This window comes from Phragmites australis, chromosome 14 (genome assembly GCF_958298935.1).
Source record: "Phragmites australis chromosome 14, lpPhrAust1.1, whole genome shotgun sequence".
In the NCBI taxonomy this organism is placed as follows: Eukaryota; Viridiplantae; Streptophyta; class Magnoliopsida; order Poales; family Poaceae; genus Phragmites; species Phragmites australis.
In genome coordinates this window covers 7,168,514-7,187,915 of record NC_084934.1, presented here as the reverse complement: position 1 = coordinate 7,187,915, position 19,402 = coordinate 7,168,514, and the positions used below count along the sequence as shown (strand labels likewise).

Here is a 19,402-nt window from a genome sequence, read left to right as displayed (position 1 = left end):
CGTGGTCCGGCCATGATGCAGGGAACGGCCTACTTCGGGTCGTCCAGACCCCCTAGCCGTGGCACCTGGTTAGCTATCGATAAGTCCACCCGTCACCTTTCCTAGTTCGACACCACATTGGCCACCGGCCGGAGCACCGGCGACCCCCTGGCCCTGACCACCACTAGCCGCAGGAGTGGAACCAGTGCCAATGCCTGTCATTGCCACTTATGCATAGGATGGAGAAAGAAAGGAGTAAGGAAGAGAGGTGATCAATTAGTTCTACTAGAGATGTGAGCAGGTTGACGTCGTCTAGCACAAGAAAGGTGATTGTCCACAAAAGGAAGCATGTCGCCTCCAGAATGTACCAAAAACATCATTCCTGCTACGGCTGCACGGAAACAGCTCGCTTGCCATGGAAATCTTGGAATCCTGCAAGGAAATCACCGAAGATTTATCAGCCAATTGACAATCAGGCTTACCAAACAAATTCGCTGATTTTTCTCCAAGATAGAAGTCCCGCATGACCACCACAGATTCCGCCCACCGTTTGGGGAGAGGTCCATGCCAAGGTCACATCAACTATCCCCAGCTCTTCCCATGCTGGAGCCCTTTCCCAGGAGCTTGAGAAGGAATTGTCGGACTCAGCGATGGGTCAGCAGCCATAGCTTCAACTATGCGTGAGGCCAATGCTGGAGTAGTAATACCATTGACAATACTCTCCTCTGTGCGCAAGATATCTTCATCAGAAAAACCAGTGAGGCGAGCCGCCTAGATAGTCTTCGATGTTGATGGAGTTCGTAGATCGTCGTAAACCTTCACAAAGTCAGTCAATGGTGACAAACTGCCATCCATGCAGTCAGCCCCGTCAGTGATAGGGATCAGTTGGAAGACGGACGGGGAACAGCCTGAGCGAGCCATCACTGTCCGCAGCCTACAAGCGCAAGGGGAGATTCCAATGAGACGACAGGGAATACCCATGTCGACGGAGCATTGCAGATGCAGAGCCAAAATCGCCTCCGTAAATTCCAAAATTCAAAAAAAAAAGCCAGCATATTGGATTTAGAAAGAACTATTTATCTCTACTAATGACATATCATCTCTAACTAATGACTTAGGCACCGGCTGCCTCCTTCCCTACCATGCTCCACCACCACCGCAAAGGCACCCGCTCCCTCCCTTCCTCCTCAGACTCCCTGGTCCGCAGAGCATCTCAAGAGCAGTAAACTTGCAAAACAAAAATCTGAGTAAAAACAGGTTAAGAGAAGAGTATATTTCTTAAATTGGGCCACCCTCCCCGATCACATTCTCCTTGGAGAGCCCATTCGCGGCCTCCTCCAGCTCCCAGAGCGTGAACCAGCAGCCCCACCCGAGGTGCGACACATCTTGCGTGGCACTCCCGGTGCCCCTCGACATGTTCTTGAATTTCATAATTCGAGTTTTCAGATATTTTGTTGTTTAAAATATAACTAATAAGCCATAATAAAACCTACATTTTAGCAGCAAGATTGAACCCGAGCACCTGAACCAATCCAGCGCTAGTTTTTACATTTTAGCCAGTTCCCAGCAGTTTCCGAACACTGATCAGAACAATAATTCCACCTACGTTGTACCAGCATAGCCGATCCTAAGACCAGATTATGATAAGTTTGACGAGCCAACGTATTAAAAAAAACAGCCACTCTTATATAGATGAAACCCAAAAGAAACACTGATCAGAACACGGTATCAAAAATTCAAAGTCAAACATGTATGTTTTCCAACAATGTTTGTATCGGTGGTACCAGTACTGTTAATCATTTTCTAAAAAGGGAAGGGAAAGAAAAGACTTGCTTCTGAGATTGTTACTGGCCTGTGCAGTAAAATGTAATAGTGGTTTACTGGCACAAAGCCACAAACTAAATAATTCAGAATTCATTATTCAAAGCGCCATTCCTGCATTCATGAACCGTGATGTGCCAACTGACAAGTGTAAAATTGATGAAAGAATGATACACACTGATATAAAGCTCATGCCATATGGCCATGCAACACTTGCAGGCGTCAGCTCCTGGAAACAGTGACTCAAGATTTCTTTTTCCTAGGTCAAACAATCATCCATCTATACTAGCACTAGCACAAACAGATTTTGAAGAAAAAATAGGGAACAAAGACTGGAGGAACAAGGCGAAAGAATATACTATCAATTGTAATACAATGATCTGCCTACAAAAAAGACCAGCTTGCAAACTAGGAGCTGCCGTGGGATCTGAACGAAGACATGGAGTGCGCTGAAACTGAGGCAGTTGGGCTGTTTATCTCCCTGTCCCCATTGGCAACTCTACCCTTTCCACTGATCATGCTGACAACATCATGAGCGACATCCATGAACCAATCGTCGCCTGGAAGGACACTGCACAAAAGGAAGGATATTGGTTGAAATTGAAGTTTACAGTAGAAGCAACTTCTGTGAGAATCTTCCTCATGGCCTCGTAGGCAAGAGAAACCCAGATTTAGCTACTAGATTGCAATCCAAATCACAGGCAAGTCGTGGTAATGACTTCCGACCAGGGAACATGAGGGGAAGATTTTTCTAAAGCATGACTGAAGTAAGAGTAACTAGAAAGCAGCCTTGTTAGTATTCAAGTACAGCAAGCTAAGTTTGAAAGGTAGCCGGCATATTGTGACGGTATTCAGTAAATATCGAAAAGCACGAATCAGCTACAGTTCAGAAAATGTTTCATACAAATTATGCCATACCAATCTTTGTGACATGGTATAACAATAATCTAGATTCTGCAGGCTATAATGTGGTGTTATGATCCTAGGATCATTAAGGGGTAAACATCCGCTGGAGGATAGCCAGACGGCATTGGCTGCTATGGAAGGGATTAGACTATAGATTGAGGAGATATAGAATATTAGGAGAGACTTAGATTAATTCTTCTTTTGCTTGATTACAAAGGGTGGTAGTCATGTACCTTATATAGATCTAACTCTAACAACTTGACTAACAAACTTTAGATATGATAAGAGCCTAACAAACCAATAGATATACTAGCTAATCTAGCATAACCTTCTGATCTCGTGCTATAGTACCATGGCTACTGTTCACGTGCACGTTTACTGTTCCTGCGCATAACATATGGCCAGTCCTTCAGCCAACAAAAAAATATGATATTGTTTCAATATATTATGCTTTAGTTCAGCAGACAGTTACAACACTACATTATACTGGATGTATGACCAGATGTGTCACTATTGTGTAGCCTATGGGCAGCTAGCAACTTTCCCAGGCCAAGATTGCTGGGCTTTCCGGACAAACGAGATAGATGCAGACATGACTTATTCTATAATGTTTTCTTTTTCAAAAAAAATATTTGAATAATTCATTTGTAAGAAAAATAGCACATATAAGGCCAATGCCAAAGCCATGTGAATCAGCTAATCATTCATCAAGGTCTTCACTAAACGCCATATTTCTCAAAACCATCCCAGTGGGGACATTTTGGTTAGGTTACTAGATAGCAGCCAAGCTGAAAATTGTGGTTATTGTAAGCCACAACGGCGTAAGATCACTGGGAAGTCTAGTCTACAAGGGTAGCAGCCTAAAGAAATGATATAACCGCAAGTTATTTACTTATTCTTATCCTCTTACTAGTTTTCATTAGGGAGGATCATTAGTAATCCAAACTTTACAAAGCAAAACACATCAGAGCATTGACTTCTCTAGACAACTGAAGTACATAATGAATATTAGAAAAAACAATTGCTAAAGTTTGCAGATAACAAAATTGTTATTAATTCTGAAGCAATAGAAGGACAAACATGAGACAGCATTGTACCTATCAGGGTTCATTCCAGTAGCAGAAAATGCAGCCATTGCTCTATCAATGATATCCAAAATGACTTGGTGTACATGTCTAGACAAAAAACGACCTTGCCCAAAAATGATGACAAATTGCATATCCAGGTAGAACTGCAGAGAAAGGAAAATTTTAAAAATAATAGTTGTCAGATGGAAGGAAAAAAAGGAGGAAAGGAGCTTACCTGCTGAAGGCCAAGGGGACCCAAAGGCTTTGGTCCCTGTTCAATCTCTTCCCAGAAGGCCTGGTCCTCTGAGAGCCACAGTATGACTGTCTCAGTGAGGCGCATCATTAGCAAAGTAGCGAATCTTTCTCTACCAACAAACATTTCTGCAGCTATGCCTGCCATCCTGTTTAGCTTCGCATACAGTTCCTGCAATGTACACTAAATGAGATGCTTCCAAAGACTATTATCTACGACATGCTTGTCCCATTCAAAGAACTCATTTTTGGCAGTTGCACCCTTTCTAACGCACTAATATCGAAGGGGCAATCACAACAAAGGCACGCTACTTTTTTATATGGCAAATCTATACAGGCCTTGAATTTTTTTGTCGCAGGACTATGCCCCTAGAATTTTGATGGTGTATCATCCCCCCCCCCCCTCCCCCAGGCTAAAACTGGCAGTAATACGATTTTTTATAGTCCAGGGGCTTAAGTAGAATCATTCATTAAAAAATCAGGGAGCAGTGTAGATATTTCCCTTTAAAATTGTACATTCAACCCATCTATTATAGTCACTTTAGCTCCATGGTTCCCAAAAGCATTTATTTAAGTCCATACTCCATATGTTCAATTAATTTAGATGCAGCTTTCTTCCTTCAGGTATATGATCACGATAAAATGATAGTTTATATTATATAAAGGATTGACAATGATCTCAAAGTTGGAATTTCGCAGACTGAGGCACTATTTTGACTAAGCAATCACAAGTTCAATGACACATGTGAAAAACTGATTTTTTTTTTTTTTTAAAAGCTCAAGGAAGAAAGACCTATATGAGCCAGGTAGAACCTGGCTAGGGTAGCACAGGAAAGAGGGAGAGATAACCACGAGAGAGAGAGAGAGAGAGAGAGAGAGAGAGAGAGAACCAAGTGAGAGGAACAGAGAGAGAAATATATATATAAAGAGATGTCTTATTTCATTGCTTCCAAAAGTCACGCCTAATGCTGACTTATATAGCCGCTAGCCAGCCAGAACTCATCCAACCAACCAACTCTTATCCCCTATCTAATTTAAACTAACAAAGTCCTAATCCTAATCCACTAACTAACAACCCGCTTTATCTCTAACAATCTGACTTACCTCTTATCTAATTTAAACTAACAACTGGATCCATACGGATACTAACTAAATCCTAATTTGAACTCTGCCCTTATCTCTGCCGCCCATAACAGAGCCATTCCAGCAAGTACATGAACTGGGGTTTCATTTTGCCAATTACAATAAATGAACTTTGTAACTTGTAAGTACCTGGAAAATTAGAGATGGAACCCACTCTGGTTCTTCAACAGTATTATCCATACTAATATACATTTCTACGCTGAGATGGGTATCACCTTCATCTGTAAATATAAGTTCAAGAGCATGCTGCCTGCAAAAACTATCTCTTAATCTGTCCACCATTCGTTGCAGTTTTCTTTTCCATTCACGTTGCTCAGGCACACGGTTTTGTTTATCTGTCCCTCTTTTACGCAAATCATCCATGTTAGACTGGTTTATCAATGATAACTTCATAGCTGCTCTAGGTAGCAACTCCTCAGCTAATAAAGATGCATTAGCCAATAAAGCTAGCTGCTGTTCTTCAGTCTCTGCCATTCTAACAATCTTATTTCCTAAACCATCTAAGTTAGCTTCATCATCAATTGAACCAGGTAAAGCACTTATAAGCAAGTTGACATATGAATTGAAAATTTGTGTGATCCCATCCATTGTAGAACCACCTAATTGCAAGCTAAGTAGTGGTGCAACATCCTCAAAGAAATCCTGCAATTCCAGGTAGCATCAAGACATACTTAATATGATATAGCTGAAAGGACCAATATACAAGCTAATCATCATTCTCAAAGAAGCTCAGTGCAATGAACGCAGTTCATAAATCACAATAGAATTTTCCTGTACGCAAAGTGATGATAAGGAAAATCTATTTTCCAGTTCAAGCGAAACTTTTGTCATCAAACTAGTGATTCTTGTGATGTCAAGGGAGTTATGTTGGTATTATCAATCATTATAGTGATTACACTCCTACTATGTCAGCTTAGCACACTATAACTAGTATGAAATACACAAAAAGTACATAGGACAAGTCTCATGTGTCATGTATTAGATTAATCAAGATGGGGATTTAGTGACAATTAATACAATCCCTGTTGAAAATGGCATCTTTCATGAGAACATAAGTTCAACAGATAGTGAATACAAAGTTACGAAGAATGCCTGAGCTTTTAGCAAAAGAAATGTTAAGAGTCATAGGCTCATAGCATGCCATGTCTAGTATGAATATACATTAATATGCAGCATTATGCCATAATTCTGCTGTTACAAGCTTGCAAAAAAAGATCGATATAAATGTTCTGTGTACAATAAACAGATAGATCCCTTGTTGTAATTCAACCATAAGAGATGAGCATTACCTGAACCATTGAATTGAAACGATGTGCACTGCTAGATAGCTTTGGCTGAATTGCCAAGTTAGCAGCAGATGATCTAGTTAATGGACGGATACCAGTTGGGGGATAAGTGAGTATCCAGTCATCAGCTGCAGCAAGTGCAGCAATGCTCTCTTCAATTCTCCTCAAGTTAGCATCTAATGCTTGCTCAAGACTGGGTTTGAACTGTTTCAGGAGAACAGATGAAACAGACAGACCACGGGCTTCCAGCAAGGAACAATGCCCAAGTGATATCTGAACACATTCTGCAGCTGCTCTCAAGCCTCCAGCAGCTGCACAAGAAGACAGCACATGCCTCTTTACCAGGAGCGCAAAGGACATAACCTGCTTTGTAGCCCATGTAACCAATTCAGATGCGTAACATGACTCATCACCAAAGACTTCTACAGAGTCACTGAGTGCCTGAGCTATAACTGAAAAAACTTGTTGAGCAAGTGCTGCAGTATATGCCCCACCGTATGAAGTGCTAGATGGATGTATAGTTTGCATATTGCATTGAAGCCTTTGATCATGTGCACCGAGTAAGAGGCTGTGAGCTCGGGGGCCATCACCGAGCCTTTTGAGGGCAGAAGCTGCAGCGCGAAGTTCGATACCACGAGTGGAAGACTGACAAGCAGCTTCAGCAAGTTGATCTGCCAGCCTCTGACAATTATCAGATACAGATCTTTTCAAAGCCGAAATTTCAGCTGTAGTTAGAGTCTGTTTTCGTTTTGCATCAGAAGCAACTTGTTCTGCTTCATCCAGCGCATCCAGTGCTTCATCCACTCTTCGCTCAGCTAGCAAAACATCAAGAGTATCAGGGAAATCTGCACACCATTTCTGTATTTCTGAAGGCTCCTGGTCTTCAACATTCATTATGTCATCTTCTGCACAACCTTCAGATCCTGAAGTCAATGAATCTATCTGAACTCCTTCAGATAGACCGTGGATTAAAGCTACCTGAGTATTCAGCAGATTTCTAATTGACAGAAGCTCCCCTTCAAGGTCTGATATCTCCTTTGATGTTCTGATGACCAGGAAATCAGTTTAAAGTAATTATTTGAGCAAGAAAGTCACATAATGCAAACTATGATTTCACGTGTCGTAAGCTAGATGCTTTGAAGATCAAAAGTTCAGAATGAATAATATACTGCATTGATATATAACTCCCAATCGATAACAATAGATATGCTAATACTAGAAAAGGAAACATTCTTTGGAATTGGCAATTCTCAAAGCATTTAGTCTTCTGAGAGAAACAAAACCAAACATGTAGATTGTAAAGTTAAAATGAGAGCAAAGGGGATATTATCAACGTAACAACGAAAGTAGGCAAATGCCTCTGCATAATCATTCTTTTGATGGATTAAATGGTTTTAATTATAAAGAAATAGATTTGGTGCAGTATTGAATTACCAAGAAAATAAAGTGGTGTTCCTGTAGGCATCGTTCAGCATTTATCAGAGAAAAAACTATCAAAAGCGATAATAACATGATAACAGCACAACACATGAATTGAAGGGCAAGGGTTCATGTGCTGTTATGATTAAAGGGGAGGGTCAATGTCTCAAACAAAAGGGACAACAGCACAGCACATTTTAGGAAATTTTAAAGAAAAGGTTGCTGCCAGACCTGATAAATGCAGCATAATTTGCATAAACGCTTCTGCGCATCTCATCAGCTGAAGCCTTCTTTAGGTCTTGCAGATAAGAACACAAATGTCTTATTTCCTGTAATGAATTTGAATTCGTTTGTCAGTTATGTCCAGTGCACATTCTAACAACATACAGATAATTCAGGTGGAATTAAACACTTCAGTAACGTCAATCGCAGAAAATACGACAATAAGCGGATGACCAAGCAAGTAAAAGTACAAATGTCTTAAAAAAAAAAACATCATTTTCAAATGCCAAGTAAGTAGAAAGGCCAATGCCAGCCAAATTATGCCTCAGACAAATAACATTAGCTTGCGTTTTAATCAATCCATAGCACAGAAATGCACTACTACGTACTTAAATCCCATTTTAAAGAATGAAAATTAAAGGATAAGGAAAGCGAACAATAAGGTGCTACCAAAGTGTTCCCGTAAACTAAATCCACTGCGCAAACATGAAAGCAAAAGGAAGAGGTGTTAGCTGGTTAGCAAGAATAATTTAGGCATATCACACATTGGTTATGTTAAACAAGATAAAAATAGCAATCTAAAATGTCAAAACAAAAAAATGTCTCGGCAGGCTATCGTAGTAATGAAATATGAGGAAGTACAATATCAGACTCCTATAATAGGGTGGCTGTGGATCAAATTCCAAGAATTAGTCATTCTCCAACAATAGGCATCTTGTTAGGCTGGAGGGGAAGACATCTCAGTTGCCACAACAAGCAAACAGTGAAGTACCATCTGTACTGAGGATTGAATATATTATATTAAAAAACCGATGTCTTTCATGTTTCACTCAAAAGGTGACAAAAAAACTCTTAACTGAATTAATATAGCATGCAAGGGTATAGTTCTTTTCAACTGTGAATGACGTCAAAAGGAAAACAAAATACCATCTTTCTCCCACCAAACACATCAGCATAGAAGCAATGTATTTTCAATGAACATAGTGTCAAATAAAAACGAAAGCCACAAATTTTCTGCATCCATGCATCTTACAAAAGCCAACATCAATATTTTGATTTAGTATGGATAACATGAGAAATCATCAATCGTCATGATAAAATTTTGCACTTTAATTGATCCTGATCCCTTCTATTGCTGGGATCATCATAATTATGCTTGAACTCAAACTGTTCTAGCAATAGCCATACCAAACTCAGAATGCACTATTTTCAGGAGCAATGGCATAAAGTTCCTATTTCCACAAAAAAATCGAAGATTCAGAAGTATTCCTCTAAACGAAGACCTACACCATTTCATGTCTAGTAAAACCTAACCACATTATATGACGCATCCTCAAGAATGGCAGCATGTTCAAACCTGAACTCCAAGCATTTCAAAATCCTTGAGTTCAAATATGAAGATAAAATTACAAAAGAAAAGTCTGGTCCTCCAGGACATATTCAGTTTCCAGTTTCCGCATATAACACAATAGACAAAACCATATTTTCGCCATTGGTGGATCAAATTCTTTCTCTAGAAGAACTTAACGCATTGAGATGACCACCAAAAGCACACAAGACGGCTACCGGCGAAATGTCAAAGAGCATTACCTCAATCACCAACCGTCCAAAGATCAAAATCGCCCCAAGCCCCCCCCCCCCCCCAAGATCACATCAACCTACGGGTAGACACCCCTCATCAAGGAAACACGAAATGCTACGCCTTCTACCACCCCCCGCGATCGAACCCTCGCAACAGACGCACCCGGATCGAGCCGGCGAGCTCGACCCCGCGGGCGGGCGGATCGGAGCAGGCAGGCTCACCTTCTCGTTCATGGTCTGGCACTTGGACTGCACGTAGGCGTCGGGATCGAAGTTATCGGTCTTGAAGATCTTGAGTTTATCTGCGAGCTGCACCCCGCTGTCGCCGCCCCCTCCCCCGCCTCCACTCCCCACCGCCGCGGCGCTGCCCACCGGGAACACCCCCGAGTGGCCCGCCGGCCGCGACCGCGACGACTTCGCCGACGACATCCGAGATCCAGGAGCACCACCTCCTCGGCAATGGATGGATGGACGGATTCAGCTAGCCGGAGAAGAGATTGCTGCTGCTGCTGCGGTTGGGGGTGGAGGTGGGGTAGTTGCTCGTCGATCAATCAAACGGAAGGGAAGACAAATGATTTGGGGTTTGGTTCCTGACGATGATGATTTGGGTGGGAATTAAGCGTGCGCCTAAAGTTTGTCAGCTGTTTGATGGCCTTGGAAATGGGCCCTTGGGTTTGTTTGTACGCGAGGACTTTTGCTTCGTTTCTTGCGTGTCATTTTGGCGTATTGTTGTTTTCAGATTTTCTGTATAGGAAGCTTGTAAAGCCTATTTTTTTAAACAGAATTTCTGTATAGGAAGCTTGTAAAGCCTATTTTTAAAAAAAAATAAGTCTATTTTACTCTGTCAGTGGTCCAAATAACTTTCTTAACTTTAAAACCATCTATTTAACTCTAAAATTTCAATACCAGATTACATAACTCACTAAGCTAGTTTCACGGTGATTTTCACCATCGTAGATGTCACATCACCAAATTTTTGTCACTGTGGCTGTGGCTGGCATGTCAGCTTCTTCTACCTCTAGTCATCCTTTCATCTCTCTCCTTCCCACACCGCACCCCTCCGCTGACTGTCACCATGGCCCGCCGCTAGCCACCGTTGACGATGCTCCGGCCATCTCTCTCCCCCTCTCTCCACGGTACTCTGCCGCCTTTGGCTGCCGCTAGCCGCCACTTGAGCCACCACCGCGCCTCGCCGAGGGCACCATTAGCTCTGTCGTGCTTCGCTTGTCTGTAAGGAACCATCTAAACAATATTCCAATTAATCATTAAGTCAATCATTTACCTATTTATGACTTTAACGATTAATCAGAATACCACTCTGGTAGTCCTGGTATATGTTTTGTGCCCAGGATCGGAACATATGACTTTACAACATATAGCATCACAACACAGCTTAAAAAAAGCAAGTAATTAACATTATATTACAGGTTCTTAAGCATTTATAAGTTCAATAATTTACAGCAAAAGAGCTAGGAGGAGACTAAAACTGACCAACTCCTAGACAAAAGAGAAACTACGCAGCAAAAATAAAAGCCAAACAACAAAGATGAGTGGAGCTGTATGCCCTTAGGCTCCACCTCAAAACACGCCAACAAAGTAGGATGTATTACTCATGTCCGCCACCACCCTCGGTAGGTGTGAAGTAACCAAACACCACTTGTTCCTCACCTGCAAAACCTGTAGAGCAGCTGAGTACGAAAGTACTCACAAGACTTAATCCATATATGTCACATATACATAGACTGACTCCAAGGATCATGCATTGAGTCATTAGCAAAAAAAAATGTCACAAGGTCAAGTATATTAATATCCTTAAGCAACCTAAATATATGTGTGAGCACCTACACTTAACCCACATAAACTGGAACCCAACAGCTGGTGCATGAGTGTAAAAGGAACCAAAGTAATATATTAGAGCCAACATCAACATTTTCCAACCACCACCCATACCACTATTATCCCACAACGAAACTCTACGATGGTGCGCATGGACAGAAAGTATGCTCATGACCGAGAGCGCGGTATTTCAAAATATTTTTACAACCTGCAGGGGATACTCCTTTACCCACACGACACGAAGACCATTCAGCTTGTGCAACCGGCTAAACACACAAGAGGTACTCGTGACAACCTTTCCCAATAAGCCTCAGCTATTTGGTACATGCATCGCTCGGCGCGGAGGTATCCAGCACTACTCTCAGAGCAAACTAGATATTTCTATAAGCCGTCCGCTCACACCGTCGATGTTTAGGCCCAAATGATCATAGCTACAGAGATATTCGGCTTATCTTACCATTAGATTAGCATGCGGTAAGTATGGTAAGTGCTTAAGCCAACGGTCGGTACTTAACCGATACAAAGCGGTTTACGGTATCCAGGCTCCCTCCCCGGACTACCCGTGAACCTCCTCCAGGGCAGATGATACCCCTAACACCGCCCACATTTCATCTCATCCTCATCACTCATCTAATTATCATCAATATTTGCAGCATGAACAATAAGTAAACATATAGCTCGCGAGCGATGCAACATTTCACCACTCGACTTTTACTGGTAACCTATGCATTGCTAAGCATCTCGTATCACTTCTATATTGACAACATTATATCGAGCCCATGTTACAAGGATACAAATTCATCAATAAGTCAAGATAGAGATCATGCATCAATATAAGTTCTACCTACTTCAAACCTACATTGACTCACTAAACATGCAGACATACATAAAGCATAATTTATCAATTTAGACTCCACAATTTATTTAAAGGGTGCAATATGCTTAGATGTTTGCTTTGCTACTTAAGTGACCGCCTGATACTCTCCACACAACACTCATAGAACTCGGGAAGGTTGACGTCACCTTCAACCATGGTCAAGTCACGCGTCGGTTCTTTGTTCACTAAACAAGAACGCATGCAATGATGAGCATGAATAAAGTGCAACAATGTATGTCACCATATGCATATGAAGAAATGTTAGGAAAAGTATGCTTTATAATACATAAATATTTTTCCTAGTTAGAATAAGTCATAAGAAGACTAGCAAAATTGGATTAACCAATTTTAGACTTGTAAAGAATTAACGGTGAATTAATGAAGCCTTAACTTAATTAATTTATCTAAAACAGTTAATTAACTATTTAATGGCTGAGGATATTTTTAATAGGTAGAAGAGGTTATTACAAAACCAATAAAATTGGTTTCATAATTTTTGGAGCTACGGAGAATTTATTATGAATTTTACAAACTTTCAGCACAAAAAGAAAAGCCTGATGAACCGTAACTGCGAAGTCTCCGCGAATTTTTGTGGAGTCTTTAGGCTGCGGAGTCTCTGGACAATTTTCTGGAGTCTTCGGAGTTCTGCAGAAAGCATTTCATTGTGGGGAAATGGCTGATTTGATTTTTTGAGCTTCTCTAATCCAAAGAGACATGTTTGAGGTAGTTCATAGAGTATATAACTTACTCACCAACCTAGCAATTTGATTCCTAACTCAAATCTCATCTAAATTCTCATTTTGCTTCAAAGCTCAAGAACTCATGAACTTTGCAACCCTAGCTCCAAATTGGAAATCTATCTAACCAAAACACAAATTCTTGCCATTGATGCCCAGGGGACTTACCCAAGATGTTTTGTCGAGCTTGGGGATCGTTGGATGGTGAAGAAAACGGAGGAAAATCACTCGGGAAGAGGATGAACGTCGATGCTCCCTGTGCTTCAACCAAGAACACCAAAAGAGATCAAAATCGTCTTGAATCCTTCGGGAAACCGTATATGAATTGGATGGATGGGAAGCTTGCGAGCTAGCGATCGCGTAGACACCACATGCGCACCTAGATTCCTTCTCTTGAGAGGGGATTTTGGGAGAGAATGAGAGAGTGCTTGAGAGAGAGGAGAGGGGAGCTGCCCCTTTTGCTTGGCTAGTGGGAGGAGCATGGGAGGAGTGAGGGGAGGGCCTGTTGCACATGGGGGAAAAGGGTGGGGAGTGGTTGGCTAGCTCATGTGGGCCCCACATGTTAGAGAGAAATATGTTTCAACTGCCACAGAATCTCCAGACTTCTATGGAGTCTCCGCATTTCTCTGGAGTCTCCGGACTTTCTCTCTCTCGAATTTCTTTATCTCAACCGATTGACTCAAAACGAATTGCTCTAGCGTTACAATTTAAAATTATGCAAAATTAAACATAATGCTTAAGAAATATGATTATGCTTAATTACCTATTTACAGTTTTTGGGACATGATAAAACACCCCCCTTAAAAGAATCTCATCCCAAGATTCGGAAATCCTTGGGAGAAGGTGATAACGATGAACATAGATACGTGAGATGTTCCAATGTGCACATATTACAATGGTAATTACAAGTTTTCAAAAAGCTCAGGATACTCGGAGTGGATCTTATCCTCGCGCTCCCAATTCGTTTCGTCCTTGGTGTGTTTGCTCTACTGGACTTTCACAAACTTGATAGAATGACACCGAGTTTTGCGTTCTGCTTCATCCAATATCCGGATTGGTCGCTCACAATATGTAAGATCTGGCTGCAACTCTTGGTTTGCCACTTCAATGACTTCAGTTGGGATTCGAAGACATTTCTTCAGTTGCGACACGTGGAAGATATTGTGAATGGCCAAGAGTGACGGAGGCAAGTCCAGCTGATATGCTACCTCTGCATGTCGGGCAACAATTTGGAATGGTCCCACGTATCGAGGCGCTAGCTTTCCTCTGACTTGAAAGCGGAGTGTCCGCATACTTTTGCAGAGAATCTGCAGTATGGGCAAAAATTTAGACTTAGATCTTGACAAGAAAAAATGCATGCTCAAAAAGTATGATGCGAAATGAACAATAGAACAAGAAAGTATGCTCGACCCTTATCTACACGTTTCTTTCTTGAGTGCATCTCTCCCCATAACCAAAGTGCACGCTCGATGCTTCTGGGGAGTCATTAAGGTCAGAAACATCACAAACATCACCCTTCGTGCGAGAAAGAAGAAGTTTTCGCACGAACAGTGCTTGTGCAACTCGCCGCACAAGAAACGTTTCATACGTGGTTGCCCACGTATTCACTTTTTGTACCGTCGCCGTACGGAACACACCAGGCCCATACCTCACACTAATTGAGCCCCCGATACTTACTACTATCAGAATGCGTTGATACAACATAATGAGAAACAACACAATTGTATAAACAAAAAAACCAAGCACGCATTACACTTAGTGGCATAATATAACAAGTTCATACATATTAATCATGAGGAGGCATAAAAGAAACTTTAGTGGGTTGCTTTAGTGGGTTTGACACACTTGCTAACCTATGTCCTAAGCATTTTTAGGCTACTTCATTAAACCAAGCTCTGATATCATGCTGTAAGGAACCATTCAAACAATATTATAATTCATCATTAAGTCGATCATTTACCTATTCATGACTTCAACGATTAATCAGAATACTGCTCCGGTAGTCCCGATATGTGTTTTGTGCCCAGGATCAGAACACATGCCTTTATAACATATATCATCACAACACAGCTTAAGAATGAGCAAATAATTAACATTATATTACAAGTTTTTAATCATTTACTAGTGCAACAATTTACAGCAAAAGAGCTAGGAGGAGGCTAAAACTAGTCAACTCCTAGACAAAAGAGAAACTACGTAGCAAAAACAAAAGCTAAACAACAAAAGATGGGTGGTGCCGTATGCCCTTGGGCTCCACCTCAAAACACGCCAACAGAGTAGGATGTACTACTCATACCCACCACCACCCTCGGCAGCCGTGAAGTAGCCAAACACCACCAATTCCTCACCTGCAAAACCTATAAAGCAGCTGAGTACGAACGTACTCGCAAGACTTAATCCATATAGGTCACATATACATAGACCGACTCCAAGGACAGATAGGGATAGGGACGAGCTCACCTTGGCACTGGGAAATAAGGAGCACTATAGTCGCACATGAGGCGTTGGGGTGATAGGTTGGAAATATGGATTCCCAGGCGACATCGACAGTTTCATGAGTTGAAAGAGATCCCAAGTAGAGTGAGATCCAGAATGAGAGGCACCACAAGCTAAGATGATGGTAATGCTTGAAAAAATGCTACAAAAGGAGAGGAAACATACAAAGAAAAAGATAGCACAAGCAGTACATCAAGACCTCATGCGTCAACGGGGCACCATTGTGAGTGAACAGAAATGACTGGCACCGTCTCTCAATGTTGCACGCTGCAGCCCCGATGGTCGTCGGAGTAGTTGTGTGTCCACAGGAATTCTGAGAGCTAACCCCATCACTTATCTCGTGGATCTCATCACAACACAAACACAGTGTGAACTACACATTGGTGCTAGAAACATTACCATCAAGGTGGCTTCCAGCGTAGCTTATCCCTGCGGCTCTCATGAATATTTTCACGGACATCAGGTACCAGAGGGCTACGCCATGGTCGAAGAAGATGAGGTAGTTGACCAGTACCGTCATATTGATGTGGACTACCCCGCAGAGGAGGAGGCGAACACTATAGGAGAAAACAAGCACACATTCATCGCGTGGGAGAAGGACTATATGGTATTTTCACCAGGGACATATACCGAGAACTTTACTCTCCACGACACCTCGAGCCACCGTTTCCTTGAAGATCTCCCTCTCATTAGCCATCTCCTAGAAGAAGTCCACTTCCCTAGCTATCGCCTCGAAGAAGCCGTGGTAGAAGTGCACCCGTTGTCAGTGCACCTGGTCTGGAGGATCCTGTTGTGGCCTTTAACCTGATTTTAGAGTTGGTACTGTCGGACGACTCTTCGACAGAATGGCCTTCCAAAGATGATGCGAAGGAGGAGTAAGAAGCAGTGGCCCGTAAGCGTGCCTAGGAAGAGGAGGAGTAGAGGCTGGCTCATCAACTGTGCACTGCAGAGGAGCAAGAAGTAGCGTCCCGTAAGTATGCTCAGGAGGAGGAGGACGAGAGGCTGGTCCGTTAGTGTGCTGTGGATGAGCATGAGAGGGTGACATGTTAGGGCGCTGTGGAGGAGGACGAAGGCTCAAACCGTAGTGGTGTTTAGGTCTCCGACTTTGACGTCTTTGACACACCCGCGAGCCTGGAGAATAAGCGACGCTGCGATCGATCAGGTGTGGTTGGGTCCTCCGCTCCACCACTATTGGCCCCCCGGCATTCCCGAACGTACACACGCTATCAGCCGTTCGTGCGGAGTACGCGGGCCTCATCGTGAGAGAGATAGAGGGATACTGGACTGGCTCAATTCGATCGACTTTTCAGGTAACGACCTGTGAGAACTATTATGTATATATGTATGTTTGTCGATGGCCAACACCTTCATTGTATGACATGAATTACTATGTATTAATGAATGTTTCTTTATTATTGATTCACATTAAATATTAATCTCACAGTATGCATGTATTGAGAGGAACAAAGACGGAGAGATCGAGGAGAGAGAGAGTGAGGACAGAGAGGAGAGAGAGGAAGGATAGGGAGGAGACAGGAGAGAGGTCGGAGAGGCAAAACACTGCCGACTCAAGGCTCCAGCCGGCTGTGATGCTTTGGGAATCACTGACGGCTGAAACCACTAGCCGTCAGTGATAGTCCCCGGCTATCACTGTCTATTGCCCACTATTGGCTCTAAAACCGGTAGTGATGAGGTTTTTGGAATCGACAGTGATAAGAGGTTATGTAGTAGTGCGATCGATTCTAGGTGCATGCCTTGTAAGTATCAGTAGTAAAGCTGAATTAAAAAAAAAAAAAAGGAATCCGAGTACCTTAATCCACTTCTCTAACTAGCTTTATTTGATGGAAAATGACTTATTTTCACAAAACATTCCTATCAAGTACTCCTAGCATTCAACGCAATAGCACAGTTTAGGCAAAGACAGAAACTCTCTGGGATCTGGGTATCTTCAAGGTCAACACCTGGTGGTGACCACAACCACTAGAAGAGCTTGAGAGTAATTACAAATAAACTTGTCCCATTGATGATGAACCCTGTCAATCTGTCAATCAACAGTTCCCCTGTTGTCGGAGTACACGCACATAAACTCCGTTTATATTCTTCTTCTTTTTCTATAAAGAACCGGTTTGCATGTATCGTGCTCATGTTCTCTGTCTTTGCTCGTATGACACTGCTGCCTTCGAACCTCAACAATTGGGATTACGACTGTTACTGTACTGAGTAGTCCTCAACATCTCATAGCATATTCCTGAACTGGCATACAGTCTAGGACTAACAACCTCAAATAAATTGAGATGCTGGCTCAGTTCAAGGATCGAAGTAGAGTACATGTAGTTGTTGACGGGACGCATCTGCGGCAAATTAATATGCATGGTCGAAGAAGTGACGCATGGAGATGGGCAGGGATTATGATGTGCAGTTGTGCACCTGCATTTGGCATCACAGTGCTATCACAGAAAATCGTTTTCAGGTAGAGCATGCAGAAGAGATGAGGAGACAAAAGCTTAGTTCAGTACGGTTGCAATTGACGAGACCTTATCTCTTCTATTAAGAACTTGTACAACTGCTCAATCATGAACCAACCTCATCGGAGATCTCCACGCTGCACAACATGTCATGCCAGATTAGATAGCACTGCCAGAAAACAGTTCATTCCTGACGATTTATTATTTTGCTGACGGCCATACGCTGACCGACGGGAAAGGCCTCGTTTGGCACACAGCTTCAGATCCAGTATTTTTTAAGCTAGTTAAATCTAACTTAAAAAATCTTAGAGCTAAAAGAAAGCGATATTTTCTCATAGGAAATCCGTTCCGCACATTTGTATTTAGCGCATTATGCTAAAGCAATATCTAGCCTGAGCTGGGAACACATGAGATTTACATCAACCAATATGTGTTATGGATCCTCTAAAATCTCTATATTCCAAGCAGGGGCCTTATAGGCTTCACAACGGTAAAACCTATGGGACCTTCTCTGCCAGTAAGGTACGCCCAACCATCTGGCTCTTACTGGGGCCAACTCTGTTCCCTTGCATAATCGATCTGGGGTTCCCCATCCTAGTTTTTCCAAGGCGCAATCTTCACGTAAGGTTCTTGCTCCTCCAACCTCTGTATTTGATTGATTGGTTTTCCCCCGTAAATCAGTTTTTTTATCGTTTTTCAAATACGTAGAAGAGCTGCAAATCTTTGTATTAAAAAGAAGCAAATTAAAATAAAATTTAGTACAACGATCCAAAACCGATCAAATTACACAAGCGGAATACGGCAAGACTAACGAATGCATAGGAATAGCGGCAACGAAAAAGGGACTAAGCTCATGCGGTCAAATTACTCAGTTTTTTATCGTTTGAACCAGTTTGATCTTGCGGCTAATCGCTCGGGAGTTCAAAATTCGATCCTCCCCCGTTCTTCACGATCATTTAACAGCCTGATTAATGGACCTTCATTACAGAGTAACCATTTTTGCTCTCGTCGTCTCCAGGCTAATAATGAGAGACGGTTTTGCCGGAACAGGATTAAATGTTATTTATGTTCTGGTTGGGGTCATATTTCCACCTCGTGCAATGCCCCCAAATCTCTCTCTCTCTGTGTTCAAGGCCATAAATCGGGCGTTTTTTCTTGCTCTATAGACTCCTCTCTCTAGGCCCATCTCCGTGTCTCTGATTGGTTTTGAAACCCAGATTCCTTGTCTGTTGGGCCTTCCCATTTTAGTCCACCCTTTTCCTCCAATTTTGGCGAGCTCAAGGCGAAATTGTTGGGGTTTCCTTCTTGCTGCGAG

At 42.2% G+C, this 19,402-nt stretch overlaps 1 protein-coding gene across 1 annotated transcript; it reads right to left on the bottom strand.

Moving 5' to 3' along the window:
- Nucleotides 1-1,933: 1,933 nt before the first annotated feature.
- LOC133890882 (exocyst complex component EXO84B-like) lies at nt 1,934-10,378 on the bottom strand. Its single transcript, XM_062331503.1, has 7 exons — nt 9,899-10,378; nt 8,105-8,202; nt 6,458-7,499; nt 5,298-5,810; nt 4,009-4,197; nt 3,804-3,937; nt 1,934-2,371 (listed from the first exon to the last, which is right to left on the bottom strand). The coding sequence occupies exons 1-7, from the start codon at nt 10,103-10,105 to the stop codon at nt 2,209-2,211; spliced, it is 2,346 nt and encodes a 781-aa protein (XP_062187487.1). The 5' UTR covers nt 10,106-10,378; the 3' UTR covers nt 1,934-2,208.
- Between the last annotated feature and the right edge of the window lie 9,024 nt (nt 10,379-19,402).

Excerpts from the sequence above, each read along its gene's own strand:
- LOC133890882 (XM_062331503.1), bottom strand. The coding sequence starts at position 10,105 with ATGTCGTCGGCGAAGTCGTCGCGGTCGCGGCCGGCGGGCCACTCGGGG. Across the intron at positions 8,203-9,898 it reads GCCAGACCATGAACGAGAAG|GAAATAAGACATTTGTGTTC; the intron begins GTGAGCCTGCCT and ends AATTCATTACAG. Across the intron at positions 5,811-6,457 it reads GTTTCAATTCAATGGTTCAG|GATTTCTTTGAGGATGTTGC; the intron begins GTAATGCTCATC and ends CTGGAATTGCAG.